Source organism: Sceloporus undulatus, chromosome 1 (assembly GCF_019175285.1).
Source record: "Sceloporus undulatus isolate JIND9_A2432 ecotype Alabama chromosome 1, SceUnd_v1.1, whole genome shotgun sequence".
NCBI classification, from domain to species: domain Eukaryota; kingdom Metazoa; phylum Chordata; class Lepidosauria; order Squamata; family Phrynosomatidae; genus Sceloporus; species Sceloporus undulatus.
The window spans coordinates 38301542-38315464 of NC_056522.1; the positions used below are offsets into that span (position 1 = coordinate 38301542).

Consider the following 13923-nt stretch of genomic DNA (forward strand, 5'->3'; position numbering starts at 1 on the left):
AACAATGCAAGATTAAACACAAAGGGGAATATGGCTTTTGCATTATTCACCCTGCTGCCTTGGCAGAAATGGCTATGCTGTCATCGGTCCAACCCAAATATTGCTTCTTTTTCTTTTTTTCATAAATCAGTCATAACTCTTCTACTGCATAATCTAACAAGTGTTTTATGACATAAAACACCAAAGCCTTCTTTGTAGGTGTGTGTATTATATATGGGGAGACTGGGAGAGAGAGGAAACCAAGTTTTACAGTGGTCCGAAGAGATTACAGATGATCTAAATCCTTTCAGAAGACGTTTTTCTGAGAGGATGTCTGAGATCTTTCTTTTTTTTTCTTTTCACCTCTCTAGAAAATTCTGCAGCACTGTGCAGTGTTTTCCCACCATTCTTTTTGGTAGCAGTCAGTATCTCCTCCCCAAACCATGGTGGTAATTCAGGAGGGAAATAATAGACAAGAGATTAGTGCAGTTGCTGTGAGTCCCACCTCTTGAGTAAGTGCCAGATAATCCCCTCTCATTTAGAAGGATTTGTATGAAATGGCCTCTCAAATTTATATACAAACAATTTTTAAAAGTTTATTTATACATTACCACACATTTAATCTTTTGGTTCATAAGATAGTCATCTTATCTCAGTATACCTGTCTGAACCGAAACTTGTCTTCTCAAAAAGTAGATAAGAAATGATTCAGTGAAATGGGCATAATATATCCATTTCACCAGTTAATTTACTTATGTTGTCTAAAGGAACAATAGTTTTCCATACAGTTTTTTTTTAAAAAAATGAATTACCTCTTTCTGTAATTTATACTCAACTATCTGACTATGTGACGGGACAGATATTATACATATATTATCTCTGTATATTCTGATAGATGAATTATCTTACAAACATGCTTGAATGTTATTTAAAGTTCTTGATTTAAAATTTTAAAAAAACCTTTGCACAGCCAGCTAGAACTAATACAATAGTTACACTTGAATGAAACTGCAGCAATGTTTTACAATATAGTCATAGAATTTTAGAGTTGAAGAGGGCTATAAGAACCATCTTGTCCAACCCCCTACCCTGCAGGAAAACAGAATTAAAGAATTCCTAAAATATGTCTGTCTAACGCCCATTTAAAGACCTTGAAAGATGGAGAGTTATCACTATTAAAGCCAAAATGTCCAGATTTGAACCCTGGAGAATGTTAAACACAAATGAGGAATAACAGAATGACAACCAAGACAACCACTTTAAGAGTATGAAACTGTTTTGTGATCATGGTTCAAGTTGCTTTGGCAAGTAGTTGAATTCACAGTGAATCCATAAGAGAAGAAGAGGTTAAATGAATTTGGAAGATGAATGGTCACTCTATGGCAGTCAATCAGTCTTGCTATGTGACTTCTGGAAGATGTTTTCGTTTCATTGAATATCAGTGCTTCTGCACCAGATTGCAATAGATGTTTGTGGACTAACTTGGGAGAGAGGGTTGGGCCGGGGTCTTGTGGGGCTTGTTGCTTTTATTGTTGTATATTATATAAACTTTTCTGTCACCCGCCTCGATCCTCAAAATGGAAGAGGCGGGATATAAATAAATATTTATTATTATTATTATCTATTGTAGTTTTTTACTTTGATGTTGTACTCTTGTAGGAGAAAATAAACTCCACCATAAAACAATTCATTCTCAAAGGAAAAGATCAAACTTGGACAAGGGAGAAGCATTCACAGAATCAGTTTGAAATATAGCTTTCTAGGAATTTTATTTAGTGAGGACACTAAGCAGGAGCAGGTATAAGATTTGATGTAAGAGTTGAAGGCTAGTTCCAGACTTTGGTTACATCCACACTGCAGAAATAATCCAGACTGACACCACTTTAACTGCCATGGCTCAGTGCTATGTTATTCTGGATATTGTAATAAAAAGAAATAAAATTTTTATTTGTATTTTCCTACCTCTCCCAGGTGGATCGAAGCGGGATTACAGTCAAGCAACAACAACAGTATACAAGAATAAAACATATGATATTCATCATTAAAAACAATACAATCATCCTAAATAGAAGAGTGGGGTGAAGTCCTTACAAGAGATTGGGTGGGTAGGCTTGCCGGAAGAGATACGTCTTAACTGTCCTCTTGAAAACCTCCAAGGAGGTAATAAGATGGTTTTCTTCCGGAAGGTTATTCCATAGTTTAGGAGCCACTGAAGTAAAAGTTCTTTGGGAGGCTGAAACCAATCTACAGTGGACCCTTGTTATACGCTGGTGTACGCTCAAGTCCCATTAAATATAATGGCAGAGAAAAACGGTGTCCCTTATAAAAAAATGGAAAATCAAGGTTTGATACTTGAAATTTATACTTTTTTGGAACATTTTCAAACCGTGTATGCTTGAATCCGTGTATAACAAATCTGTGTATAAGAAGGGCTGACTGTAGTTGGATCGCCATCAACAGTTTTTTTCCCGGAAGTTCTAAAAGTGCAGGGCGGACTATATAGGGAGAGGCGTTCCTTTAAGTAACTCGGGCCAGAGCCATATAGGGCTTTATAGGTCAACACCTTGTATTGTGCTCGGAAGCTGTTGGGTAGCCAATGAAGATCTTTCAAAATAGGTGTTATATGGTCAAATTTTGAAGAACCTGTGACCAATCTGGCTGCTGCATTTTGTACCAATTCAAGCTTCTGAACTTGGTACAAGGGTAGCCCCGTGTAGAGTGCATTACAGAAATCAAGACGAGAGATTACCATGCAAGTACCACTGCTTCAAGGTCCCCTTGGTCCAGATAGGGATGCAGTTATCAACCGAAGTTTGTACCAAGCACTCCTGGCTGTCACATCTACTTGAGATTACAATTGTAGCGATGAGTCCAGGAGTACTTCCAAGCTGCGAACTTCATCCTTTAGCGGAAGTGTGACCCCATCCAGGACAGGGTGACTAATTCCTTCCCAGGACCTGAGGGACCTATTGCTAGTACCTCTGTTTTCTCTGGATTCAACCTGAGTTTGTTTTCCCTCATGCAGCCCATTACTGACCTTAGGCAGGCATCCAGAGGAGAGATGCCATCCCTAGTCACTACAACAGTTGGAGGCATAGAAAAATAAATCTGGGTGTCATCAGCATACTGATAACACTGCGCCCCATGTCTCCGGATGATCTCTCCCAGCGGCTTCATGTAAATGTTAAATAGCATGGGGATAGAATGGTGCCCTGAGGGACACCTGATGTCAGCTTTCTCTTAGAGGAGCAGCTATCCCCCAGCCTCAGCATCTGGAATCTACCCAAGAGGTAGGAACGGAACCACTGGAGTGCAGTGCCCCCAATACCTAACTCCCTCAGGCGTTTCAGAAGGATACCATGGTCAATGGTATCGAAGGCCGCTGAGATGTCCAAGAGCACCAGCAGGGTCACACTTCCCCTGTCAATACCCAGACGGAGATCATCGACTAAGGCAACCATGGCCATCTCAACTCGGTGTCTCGTTCTAAAGCTAGTTTGAAATGGGTCCAGATAATCGGCTTCATTCAAGACAGCCTGGAGCTGGAGGGTGACTGCCCTCTTGTTCACATTGCCCAAGAATGGTAAAAGGGAGACCGGTCTGTAGTTGTTTCTCATCAGGGGATCTAGGGAGGGTTTCTTCAAAAGCGGTTTTACTATCGCTTGTTTCAGTTTAGATGGAAATATTCCCTCCTGAAAAGATGCATTTATTATAAGCTGTAATGATGTTATTATTGCCTCCCCTCCCTGGGCGGTCAACCATGATGGGCAAGGATCGAGGGGACACGTCATCTTCCTTACACTTTCAAGGAGCTTGTCCATTTCATCAGTAGTTACAAACTCAAGGTGATCCAGTTTAATACAGTCCACGGAGTCACTGGGTATCTCTCTTATAGTTTCTGTTATAATGCCGGCATCAAGATCAGCCCATATCTGAGAGATTTTATCTGTGAAAAAGTCGTTAAAAGCATCACAGCAGGCTTTAGTTGGTGTCAATGAAGGGTTTGAGGTGGGAGAAAACTGGGTTAACTCTTTAACCACCTTGAACAGCTCTGCTGGACGAGACTTTGCAGACGCAATACGTGCAGCATAGAATGAATTCTTTGCTGTATTTATTGCCACTCCATAAGAATCCAATAAGTTCTTATGATTGTCTTGTTGGATAAACACTGATGTCTCCGCCAGTGCCATTCTAGTCATTGTGCAGCCTGCTTCATTTGGTGAAGATTTTCCACATACCAAGGTTTTTTATTTGAAGCGGGCTGAAAAGGATGCTCAGGAGTGATAGTGTCTATGGCCCTGGTAAGGCCATTATTCAAGGTATCAACCAGGGTTTCAACAGAATTGCTGACATTCCCACCCATAAAACGCTCTAGGGCCTCTTGGAACCTTTTGGGTTCCATCATCCTTCAAGGGCAGACCATTTTAATAGGTCCCCCACCCCCGAGGGGGATTTGGGTAGTGGCCTTCAGCAGTCCCACCTTGACCAGGAAATGGTCCATTCATCACAGAGCAGAGGTCTGAATCACTTCTGCCCATGGCTCGTCCTGATCCGTACTAAAAACCACATCAAGTGTATTACCAGCACAATGTGTTGACCCTGAGACCAGTTGGGACAGTCCCATGGCTGTCATGGAAGTCATGAACTCCTGAGCTGCACCCGTCAGATCTAATGAGCTGGACTTGAAGGGTATGTTGAAGTCCCCCAGGACAAGAAGCCTGGGAGACTCCAACACCAGCTCTGAGATCAGCTGTATCAGCTTGGACAGGGAGTCTGTTAGGCAACGGGTTGGACGGTACCAACAGAATCCTCAGACTGTCTCTAACCTTCAGGGTCAGGTAAATGCACTCGATGTGATTTGTTTTCCAGATAGGTCTCCTGGTCAGGGTGTAGATAGATTTATGGACCAAGATACACCTCTCCCTCGCCCACTTTCCCTCACTTGCTCCTTGACAGTGTAGCCGGCTGGGAGGGCCTTAGCTCAGGTCACACTTCTGTCCTCTCCCAGCCAGGTTTCCGTAAGGAAAGCCAGGTTGGCATTTTCATCCTCAAACAGGTTGTAAATGATATAGGATTTATCTCTAACTGACTTGGTATTGCAAAGGAGCAATGTGAGGGTGTGTGGTATGGTTGGGTAGACCCTTGGCTCTTTCGGGATAACAGGGTGAATGGAAGGCGAGATAGATTTTAAGCATCAATCTCGTCTTCCCTTATACCTCATTTTCACCTTGTTAATGCTATATCTCCCATTGCCCCACACTGTTTCATTTGCCATGTCACTACTAGAATCTAACCTCTTGTGGTTCCATCCATCCATAGTTACAACTTCCTCCCCTTCTTCCCCTTCCCCATTAAAGACTGTAACAGCAATACAGTGGTACCCCGGGATACGAATGCGCCGGGTTACGAATTTTTCGGGATACGAAAAAAATCCCATAGGGATTTATTGCTTCGGCTTACGAAGGTTTCTTCGGGTTACGAAAAAACCGCGGCGCTATTTTCCGCCACCGGAGGGCAGCAGAGAGCTATTTTTCCATTAGCGCCTATGGGAATTCGGCTTACGAAGGTATTTCGGGTTACGAAATTAACCGCGGAACGAATTAATTTCGTAACCCGGGGTACCACTGTACTGTTAATATGTGGAAGGTTAAACTTAATAGTTGGTTCCCAAACAGATTCCTGGTTCTCGATCGAACCATTTCAAGGGAATGTCCCAACTAATAATCAATGCACAATAGTTGTTTAGCGGTCTTCCTTCAGAATAAGCTGCTAGATGTCAATCAGTGTTCTGGAGATGATTAAACAGGAGGTAAGAGTGATGGAGGGGCAGATATTCCACTCGGTTCCCACCCACTGCTATTCAGCCATCTCTTCAATTTAATTAAAAATAACAGTGCAAATTAAGCTGTGCTGAGTAGATGGTCCAATGCTGGCACTTTGGCTCAGAAGGTTCTTGGAGAATTCCAGTGGACCGGCTTACGAGGGCGCCACTCTCACCGGCGTCCTTCCCCTCTCCCGGCTCCTCAGCTGTTGCTCAGCTGTGCTGAGTAGGTGGCGCTTCGGCTCAGAAGGCTCTGGAAGAAGTCTGGAGGGCCGACTTATGAGGGCGCTGCTCTCACCGGTGTCCTTCCCATCTCCCGGCTCCTCAGCTGTTGCTCAGCTGTGCTGAGTAGATGGTCCAACACTGGCACTTGGGCTCGAAGGGCTCTGGGAGAAATCCGGCAGGCCGGCTTATGAGGGCGCCGCTCTCACTGGCATCCGTCCCCTCTCCCAGCTCTTCAGCTGTTGCTCAGCTGTGCTGAGTAGATGGTCTGGCGCTGGCACTTGGTCTTGGAGGGCTCTGTGACACCAGAGCTCAATTAGTATATTATTGTATGCATCTTTTCGCCTGATCTAGGCATGGACTGGGCACATCGCATACCTGTTCTGCACTCCTGGTGTACTTATTGAAGAATGGGAAGTCTGGATCAGGTACATGGTCCAGAATGGAAAGGAGTCTGGATCAGGTACATGATGTGGCCAAGTTGGGCATGGGGGCATGCAATAAGATCCGTTTAAACCATTCAAGCCCGTGCCCAGCCTGTGCCAGGATGGGGCAAAAAGAGGCGTGCAATAATCTCCTTACAGAGAAGGCTAATTGTCTCACAAAACTACAGTTCCCAGAGTTCCATAATACTGAGTCATTGGAGTTAAAGTGGTGTCAAATGGAATTATTTCTGCAGTGCAGATGCAGCTCTAGTCATAATTAGAACATTCTAACTGAAGTCAATGTAGTATTAGTGATCTCCCTAAATCTACACTTATATTAAATCTGGATCTAATACAAATTCTGATATTAGGAACGGTCCAGAAAGTGAAAGAAAAATAGCAAATGATTAGTTCTCTAATGGTCCACCTCAGCAGCATTAGTGAATCTCATGTCAGCATTGTCTTTGCTGAATGCAAAACAACATTTTATACAGAAGTTCATGAATCACTCTTTATAATTAGTACTGTCCCATAATCATCATTTTAATTTTTTACTTTAAAAGAGTGATGTTGTAAACCTATACACATGTGTGACTCTACTCTGCTCTACTATAAGTAAAACATAGTTTTATATTTGCATTACGTCTTCTTTCACCTGTGTGTGTATCAGCTACTAGCAGGGCTGGCTGTTTTTTGTTGTAAAGTGCCATGTACATTGATGATGGTATATAAATAAAGAACAATACTCTCTCTTTTGTACAAAATAAGGCATAGCATAACACTAAGACATTTCCAAAAATGTTCCAAAATGGAAATACCTTCATCTGCATAAAAGATGCCAGTAAAAAGAACAGCATAGATAATATCCCCATTTGGTTCATGTGGAGGATGCCATTTCACCCGAACTTTTCTGGAGCCATCATTAATGACAAATATTACAATTTTTCCTTTAGGGATATCTTCAAGTGTACGAGCTTCCACCTGCAAAATTAACAATACAAGATGACTGTAATAAAAAGAAGTAAGGATGAAATAGATGAAGGAATATTTCTTCAACTACTAGTAAGGTGGGCCCTCCTCCACTTTCACTGGAGTTATGGGTGCAGGACCCAGTGGAAGTGGAAAAATTACAAATAAAAAACACCTGTCCAGGAATCTCTAGGTCTTCCAGTCCACCTCTGGCAGATGCTGACAATAGAATAGCACCAGAGGACCTACAAATGCCTAGAGTAGTATTTTCTCTAGGAATCTCTAGGTCCTCCAGCGTGACTCTGTGGTCAACTTCTAGCAGTTGCACTGGAGATTTGTAAAGAGAACCAATTAATCAACCCATGAATAATCAAAATCCACAAAAAATTAAAGTTAGAAACATACAAGTACATGACTGTACATGAGAAAGAAGGTACAACAAAACCCCAAATCCAGAAAACAGTGATACCTTTATTGGCCCAACAAAAAAGAAGAAGCATCAGTCTCAAAAACTCTTTTTAGTGCCAAAGTTCAGCACTGAAATGTGAGAAAGTGAGAATGTTTTTAACACAAGCATGTACAAAGGATGTGCCAAAACTCTCACAGCTAAAATTTTATGAAAGCAGCACAAGTCATTTCTAAATACTCAAACATTGTATTTAATAATACAAACGCAGAAGCAGTCATGTTGACCATATGGCAACTTTCAACTTCCATATTATGGTAATACTGTCATTAAATCAAACAATTTAATAATTGTGAAGTCGAAAGCTTTCATGGCCGGCATCCATAGTTTTTTGTGGGTTTTTCAGGCTATGTGGCCATGTTCTAGAAGAGTTTCTTCCTGATGTTTCACCAGCATCTGTGCCTGGCATCTTCAGAGAATGTTTGCCTAGAAGAGAGCTGGATGTATATATACAGTGTGACCCTGAGTCTGGAGCTGGTACATGGATATGTATTGATTGATGGATGAATCATAGTGAAGCCTGCAAAGTTGAAGGGCAAGGTATTTTGAACTAATTGAAGTTTCCAAACTTGGTACAAGGGTAGCCCCAAGTAGGGCACATTATAGAAATCTAGAGATTACCAGTGCATGTACCACTGCTTCAAGGTCTTTTTGGTCCAGGTAAGGACACAGCTGGCGTATCAACCGAAGTTAGTACCAAGCACTTCTGGCCATTGCATCTACCTGAGATGACAATTGTAGAGATGGATCCAGGAGTACTCCCAAAATGCGAACTTCGTCCTTTAGGAGAAGTGTGACCCCATCCAGGACTGGTTGGCAAATTTCCATCCCTGGGCCCAGGGTACCTATAGCTAGTATCTCCATTTTCTCTGGATTCAACTTGAGTTTATTTTCCCTCATCCAGCCCATTACCAACCCAAGGCAGGCATCCAGAGGAGAGATGCCATCCTTAGTCACTGCAGCAGTTGGAGCCATAGAGAGATAGATTTGGGTGTCATCAGCATACTGATAACTCCGCGCTCCCTGTCTCAGAATGATCTCTCCCAGTGGCTTCATGTAAATGTTAAACAGCATTGGGAACAGAATCGCACCTTGAGGGATGCCCGATTTGAGCTCTCTCTTGGACGAATAACTGTCCCCAAGCAACACCATCGGGAATCTGTCCAAGAAGTAGGACCTGAGCCACTGCAATGCAGTGCCCCTGATACCTAACTCCCTCAGGCGTTCCGGAAGGATACCATGGGCAATAGTATCGAAGGCTGCCGAGATGTCCAAGAGCAGTTCTTGCTGAAATATGGAAGGCTGGTTTACTGAACTGTGGGGAAAGTTCTTGACAATATGCAAGTAAGGTTTCCCACAGTAAATGTCAGGCCCTTCATTCTGATAAGCTGCTGTTTATTATATTAATCAAATGTTTAGGGGAAATTTTGAAGATACAGCCAAAATGCATGGAGCAGAACGAGATCCGGATATGAGCACTGGCTAAGCACTTGACTTGTAGTACTCAACTCTTCTCTCTCTCTCTTTCAAGAAAAGCATCTAGTGTATATTGCAGAGCAACGGACTGTGTTCTTCAACAATTAACTACTGTTTTTTTGTCTCTTTTTGTTCTTCTTGTTCCACTTAATTGAGTAATTTTTCTTTAGAAAGCCAGCTACATGCTGTCAACATCCTGACCAGCAACAGTAGAGATTATTGCAGAGACTTTATCCATCATTTTTCTGACAGGACACACACACACACACACACACACACACACACACACAACTTTAAAGACAGGTCTTATTGCATTTTCCTGTGTGCAGCCCATATGCAACCCGGGCTTATACCGTGGCTTTCTGTGGACACAAAAATCCTGTCCTTGAAAAGCAACAGGGTTCTGTCCTTGGCCTAGTGCTATTCAACAGCTTTATCAATCACTTGGGTGAAAGAATAGGAGGCATGCTCATCAAATTTGCAGGAGTCGCTAATACCCCAGAGCACAGGATTAAAATTCAAAATGACCTGAATAGATTAAAAAGCTGGGACAAAACAAACAAAATGAATTTCAACACAGAGAAATATAAGGTGCTGCACTCAGGGCAGAAAATAAAATGCACAGATATAGGATGGGAGACACTAGGCTGAATGGGACTACACGTGAAAGGGACCTAGGAGTCCAAGTAGACCACAAGTTAAACATGAGTCAACAGTGCAATGCGGCAGCAAAAAAAGCCAATGCAATTTTGGGCTGCATCAACAGAAGTATAGTGTCTAGATCAAGGGAAGTAATAGTACCACTATAGTCTGCTTTGGTCAGGCCCCACCTTGAATATTTTGTCCAGTTCTGGGCACCACAATTCAAAAAGGAAGCCATGCCCTATGACTTAGGGATCTGGGGATGTTTAGCCAGGAGAGGAAAAGATTAAGAGGTGATATGATAGTCCTGTTTAAATATTTGAAGGGATGCAATATTAAGGATGGAGCAAGCTTGTTTTCTGATGCTCCAGAGAATAGGACCCATAACACTGGATGCAAGCTAGAGGAAAAGATTCCACCTCAATATTAGGAGGAACTTCCTGACAGTAAGAGCTGTTTGACAGTGGAGCACACTCCCTTGGGCAAAACATCTGAGCTCCAGAGATAACCCATAATTGGGTTGCTCCTTGGCCAGGCCACATCTGGAATACTAACCTGAGATTTTCTCACTAGACTCACAAGATTTAAGTGAGGGTTTATATCCCAGGTAAACCAGGTCAACCACAAGGCATGTCTCTCTCCCTACCCCCTTTAGTCATGCGACGTAAAGAGGCAGTTCAATAGACCTAATCTTCACCCAATGAGAGCACCATAGGTGTTTACCTAACTGCTACATCTCCCCCCAACAATAGCCAGGTGACAACCTATTTATAATGACACCCAAGCCAATTGTCAATGTCCTCAAACATCACCGTGGGTAGGCAAAAAAACAAACAAAACAAAAACAAAAACAAAATGGAAAGGGGTGAAAATTACTACCCAGTCCAGAAGTGACCAACAAACAGGATGGAAGGGTGAGTCAAACTCCAACACAAAGGAGGAATGGGGTGGGTGGGTGTCTGACCTTATTTAGCCTGGCTCCACCACCACCCAACCCTTCTCCATCACATTGCTAGTGCACCAGACTCTTAATCTGGTCTCTCTTCCAAGAAGCCAGCAAAGCCCCTCCCTGGGTTTGGTATGCTGATTCAGGGAAGCGTATTGGACAATTTTAATTCTTCCTGGTCAGTTCTGACAATGAATGTTCCTGGACTTGGTCAATAATTTCTTAATAAAGGTGTTCTGATTTCATAATAGTGAGCCTGGATTTCTGAACTTGGATTTCTGAGCCTGGTGATTGTTATGTGTCTTCTTGTAAAGGGTGTTAAATTACTTGTTCCAGGAAGGTTTCTATACCTTTGCAAAGTTCCATGTAAGACAGTTATGCAATATATGAATATGATTCTAAAGATTTCCTTTATCCTCGGTGCTTTTGTTAAGAGAATGACAAATTGTCATTTCCTTCTGCACCTTAATAGGTTCTGGCTTCAACTGAACTCAGGATGGGACTCTGGTAGTGATGGTATGTTTAAGGAACTTGATCAACTTACGCACAGGCAACCATGTTCTGTTCTTTCTGCTCAGATTTCCTAGGATGTTTAAAGGGAAGACCTCTCAGTACAAATAAGATGGGTGCTGTTTTCAAATGTTTCAAGGAGGAAATTGTGTGTGGAGTGGAAGGGGAGAAATTATGAGGAAAGGGTTTGGATAGTGAAGCAAGTGCTCTCAGGATTGAAGTACTAGGGTTTTTGCATTAAGATGAATAATTATATCATCTGTCACTCCCTTCTTCCCTTTGAGTGTGGCTGCAATTGCCACAATAGCTAGAGAGGACCTACTCCTGGGCTAGAAATGGTAACTTCTAGAATCGTTTAAATAGGGAGGCAGGGAAGGAGCAAGGGAGGGAGAGAGGGAGAGAGAGAGAGACCAACAGTTGTTACACAGACTGTAAGGATTAGGGGTTGCATATGAACATTTACCACAATAAATGAGGAATAGAGATAGCATTCTCTTCCTTAAGCAAATGTGAAAACACCCTACCTTAGAGTCTTCAACCTTCTAATCAAGCCCACTGTAATGGACTCTTCCACACATTAGCAAGATTTTTTTATTGGTTTTGAAGTACTGAGATGTCTTTTCTCAGTGAGGAGGAGAAGGAAAATTCAATTACTCTTTACATCCCTGATCTGCTCGTGGCATATTTTGAGTTTAGGTTTGTTCTATCTTTGTAATTTTATTGGTATTCAAATGCTGTGATGTTCTCATGTGTGTATGTTTGTGCGCATGTGTGTGTGCTATAAGCTTCTCAGAAAAGCTAAGTACACAGTTATTAAAACCAGAATCAGGACACACACTTGAATAAGGATGGGTTATTTTGTTAGCTCCATGGTCACTACTGAGAGGCCATTTCTCTGCTACCACATCAGTTATAATGCCACGGACCTCTGAAAGACTGACTGGGATTAGGCATGGCAATGCTATTTTTGATATCACCATAATATTTTGTGAGCTCTCATTGTTTTGCAGTTCTTATTGCTGATCATAAATTGAACGTGCATGAAAACTGTGATGCTGCTGCAAAGAAAGCAAATGTTATTTTAGACTGCATTAACAGAAGCATTGTTTCCAAGTAAAGGGAAGTAATAATCCCACTATATTTCTGCACTGGTCAGGCCTCATCTGTAGCACTGTGTCCAGTTTTGGCCTCATTTTAATAATGATATGGACAGGTTGGAGCGGGTTCAGAGAAAGGCAACAGGGACGATAGGAGGTATGGAGAAGGTTGAAGGATGCTGGGCATGTTGAACTTGGTGAAGAGAACTGAGAGGTGACATAACTGCTTACTTTAAATATCTCAAGGGGTGTCACAGAGAGGAGAGTGTAGGTTTGTTTTCTGCTGCCCCAGAGAGTAGGACCAGGTCTAATGGTTTGACATTTCAGGAGAGTAGATTTTGATGTAATATTAGAAGGAATTTCTTGACAGTAAAAGCATCTCAGCAATGGAGCCAATTGCCTAGTGAGATGGTGGGGTCCCCTTCTCTGGATGTCTTCAAAAGAGGTTGGACAGCTACCTGCTTGGGTTACTTTAACCGGAGATGCTGCAGTTGAACTTGATGAGGCCCCTTCCAGCTATGTGATTTTATGATTCTAAGTCTATTGACTAGGGGCAGGGTGATATGCAGCTAAATTGCTTGCAGTTTCTTAGCAAAAACAGTCATATGGAAAACAAGATGACTATATTTTCAAGATATAGTTCTGAAGCCAACTATTCAAATGGAAGTGAACCAAATACTAATTACTAAATCCTGCTGCTAGTCCTATTGTACATCAACTTCATTAGCTTGTTCAAAATGTAGCAAATATATTATGTGAAATGTATGCAATTTGCATAATATGTGCGTCATTTTTCAATAATCTATCTCTGTAACAAAGCTTCTTGGAAGTTGTGATGTACGGCCATATAAAGCCAACTCAAGTTAATGTCTTTAAATGTGCTGAAGCCTTCTGAATTCTCAGTTATTTGTGATGGCTTAATATACTGTGTTTACTATTAGAAGATCCAGACTGAATCCCTATGTTAGCTGGAATTGTGTACTGTCAGTATGCAAAGAAAAATCAAGGTGTACAAAAATGGCAGAATAATATATTGAACTTCATTCAGTACAATATGTGCATATTGATTTTAAGTATACAACAATACTAATCCAAAACAGGACATTACTATTCAGTTAACCACATTACAAACTAAAAATTAAAAACAGTGAAATTGCTTGAAATATTTATTTTGAAGAAGAATAGAAATAGGCCACAATTAAAATAAATGGTTTGAAATGAAATGTTAAAATAGTAATATAAATTCAATAAAAATATCTACATTATTACCAATTATAAAAATATGGTACTACATTATAGTACAACCCCTTTCCTTGCTGTTTCTTAGAGTACATTCCTTTTTAAAATATGTGCCACTTCAGATTAGGTAT

At 41.6% G+C, this 13923-nt stretch overlaps 1 protein-coding gene across 1 annotated transcript in view; it reads right to left on the bottom strand.

Annotated features, from left to right (window-relative positions):
- USH2A (usherin) overlaps nucleotides 1-13923 on the bottom strand; it is a 665459-nt gene that overhangs the window by 290720 nt on the left and 360816 nt on the right. The window contains 1 exon segment of the mRNA XM_042475774.1: nucleotides 7266-7428. Coding sequence (XP_042331708.1) covers nucleotides 7266-7428 — 163 coding nt within the window.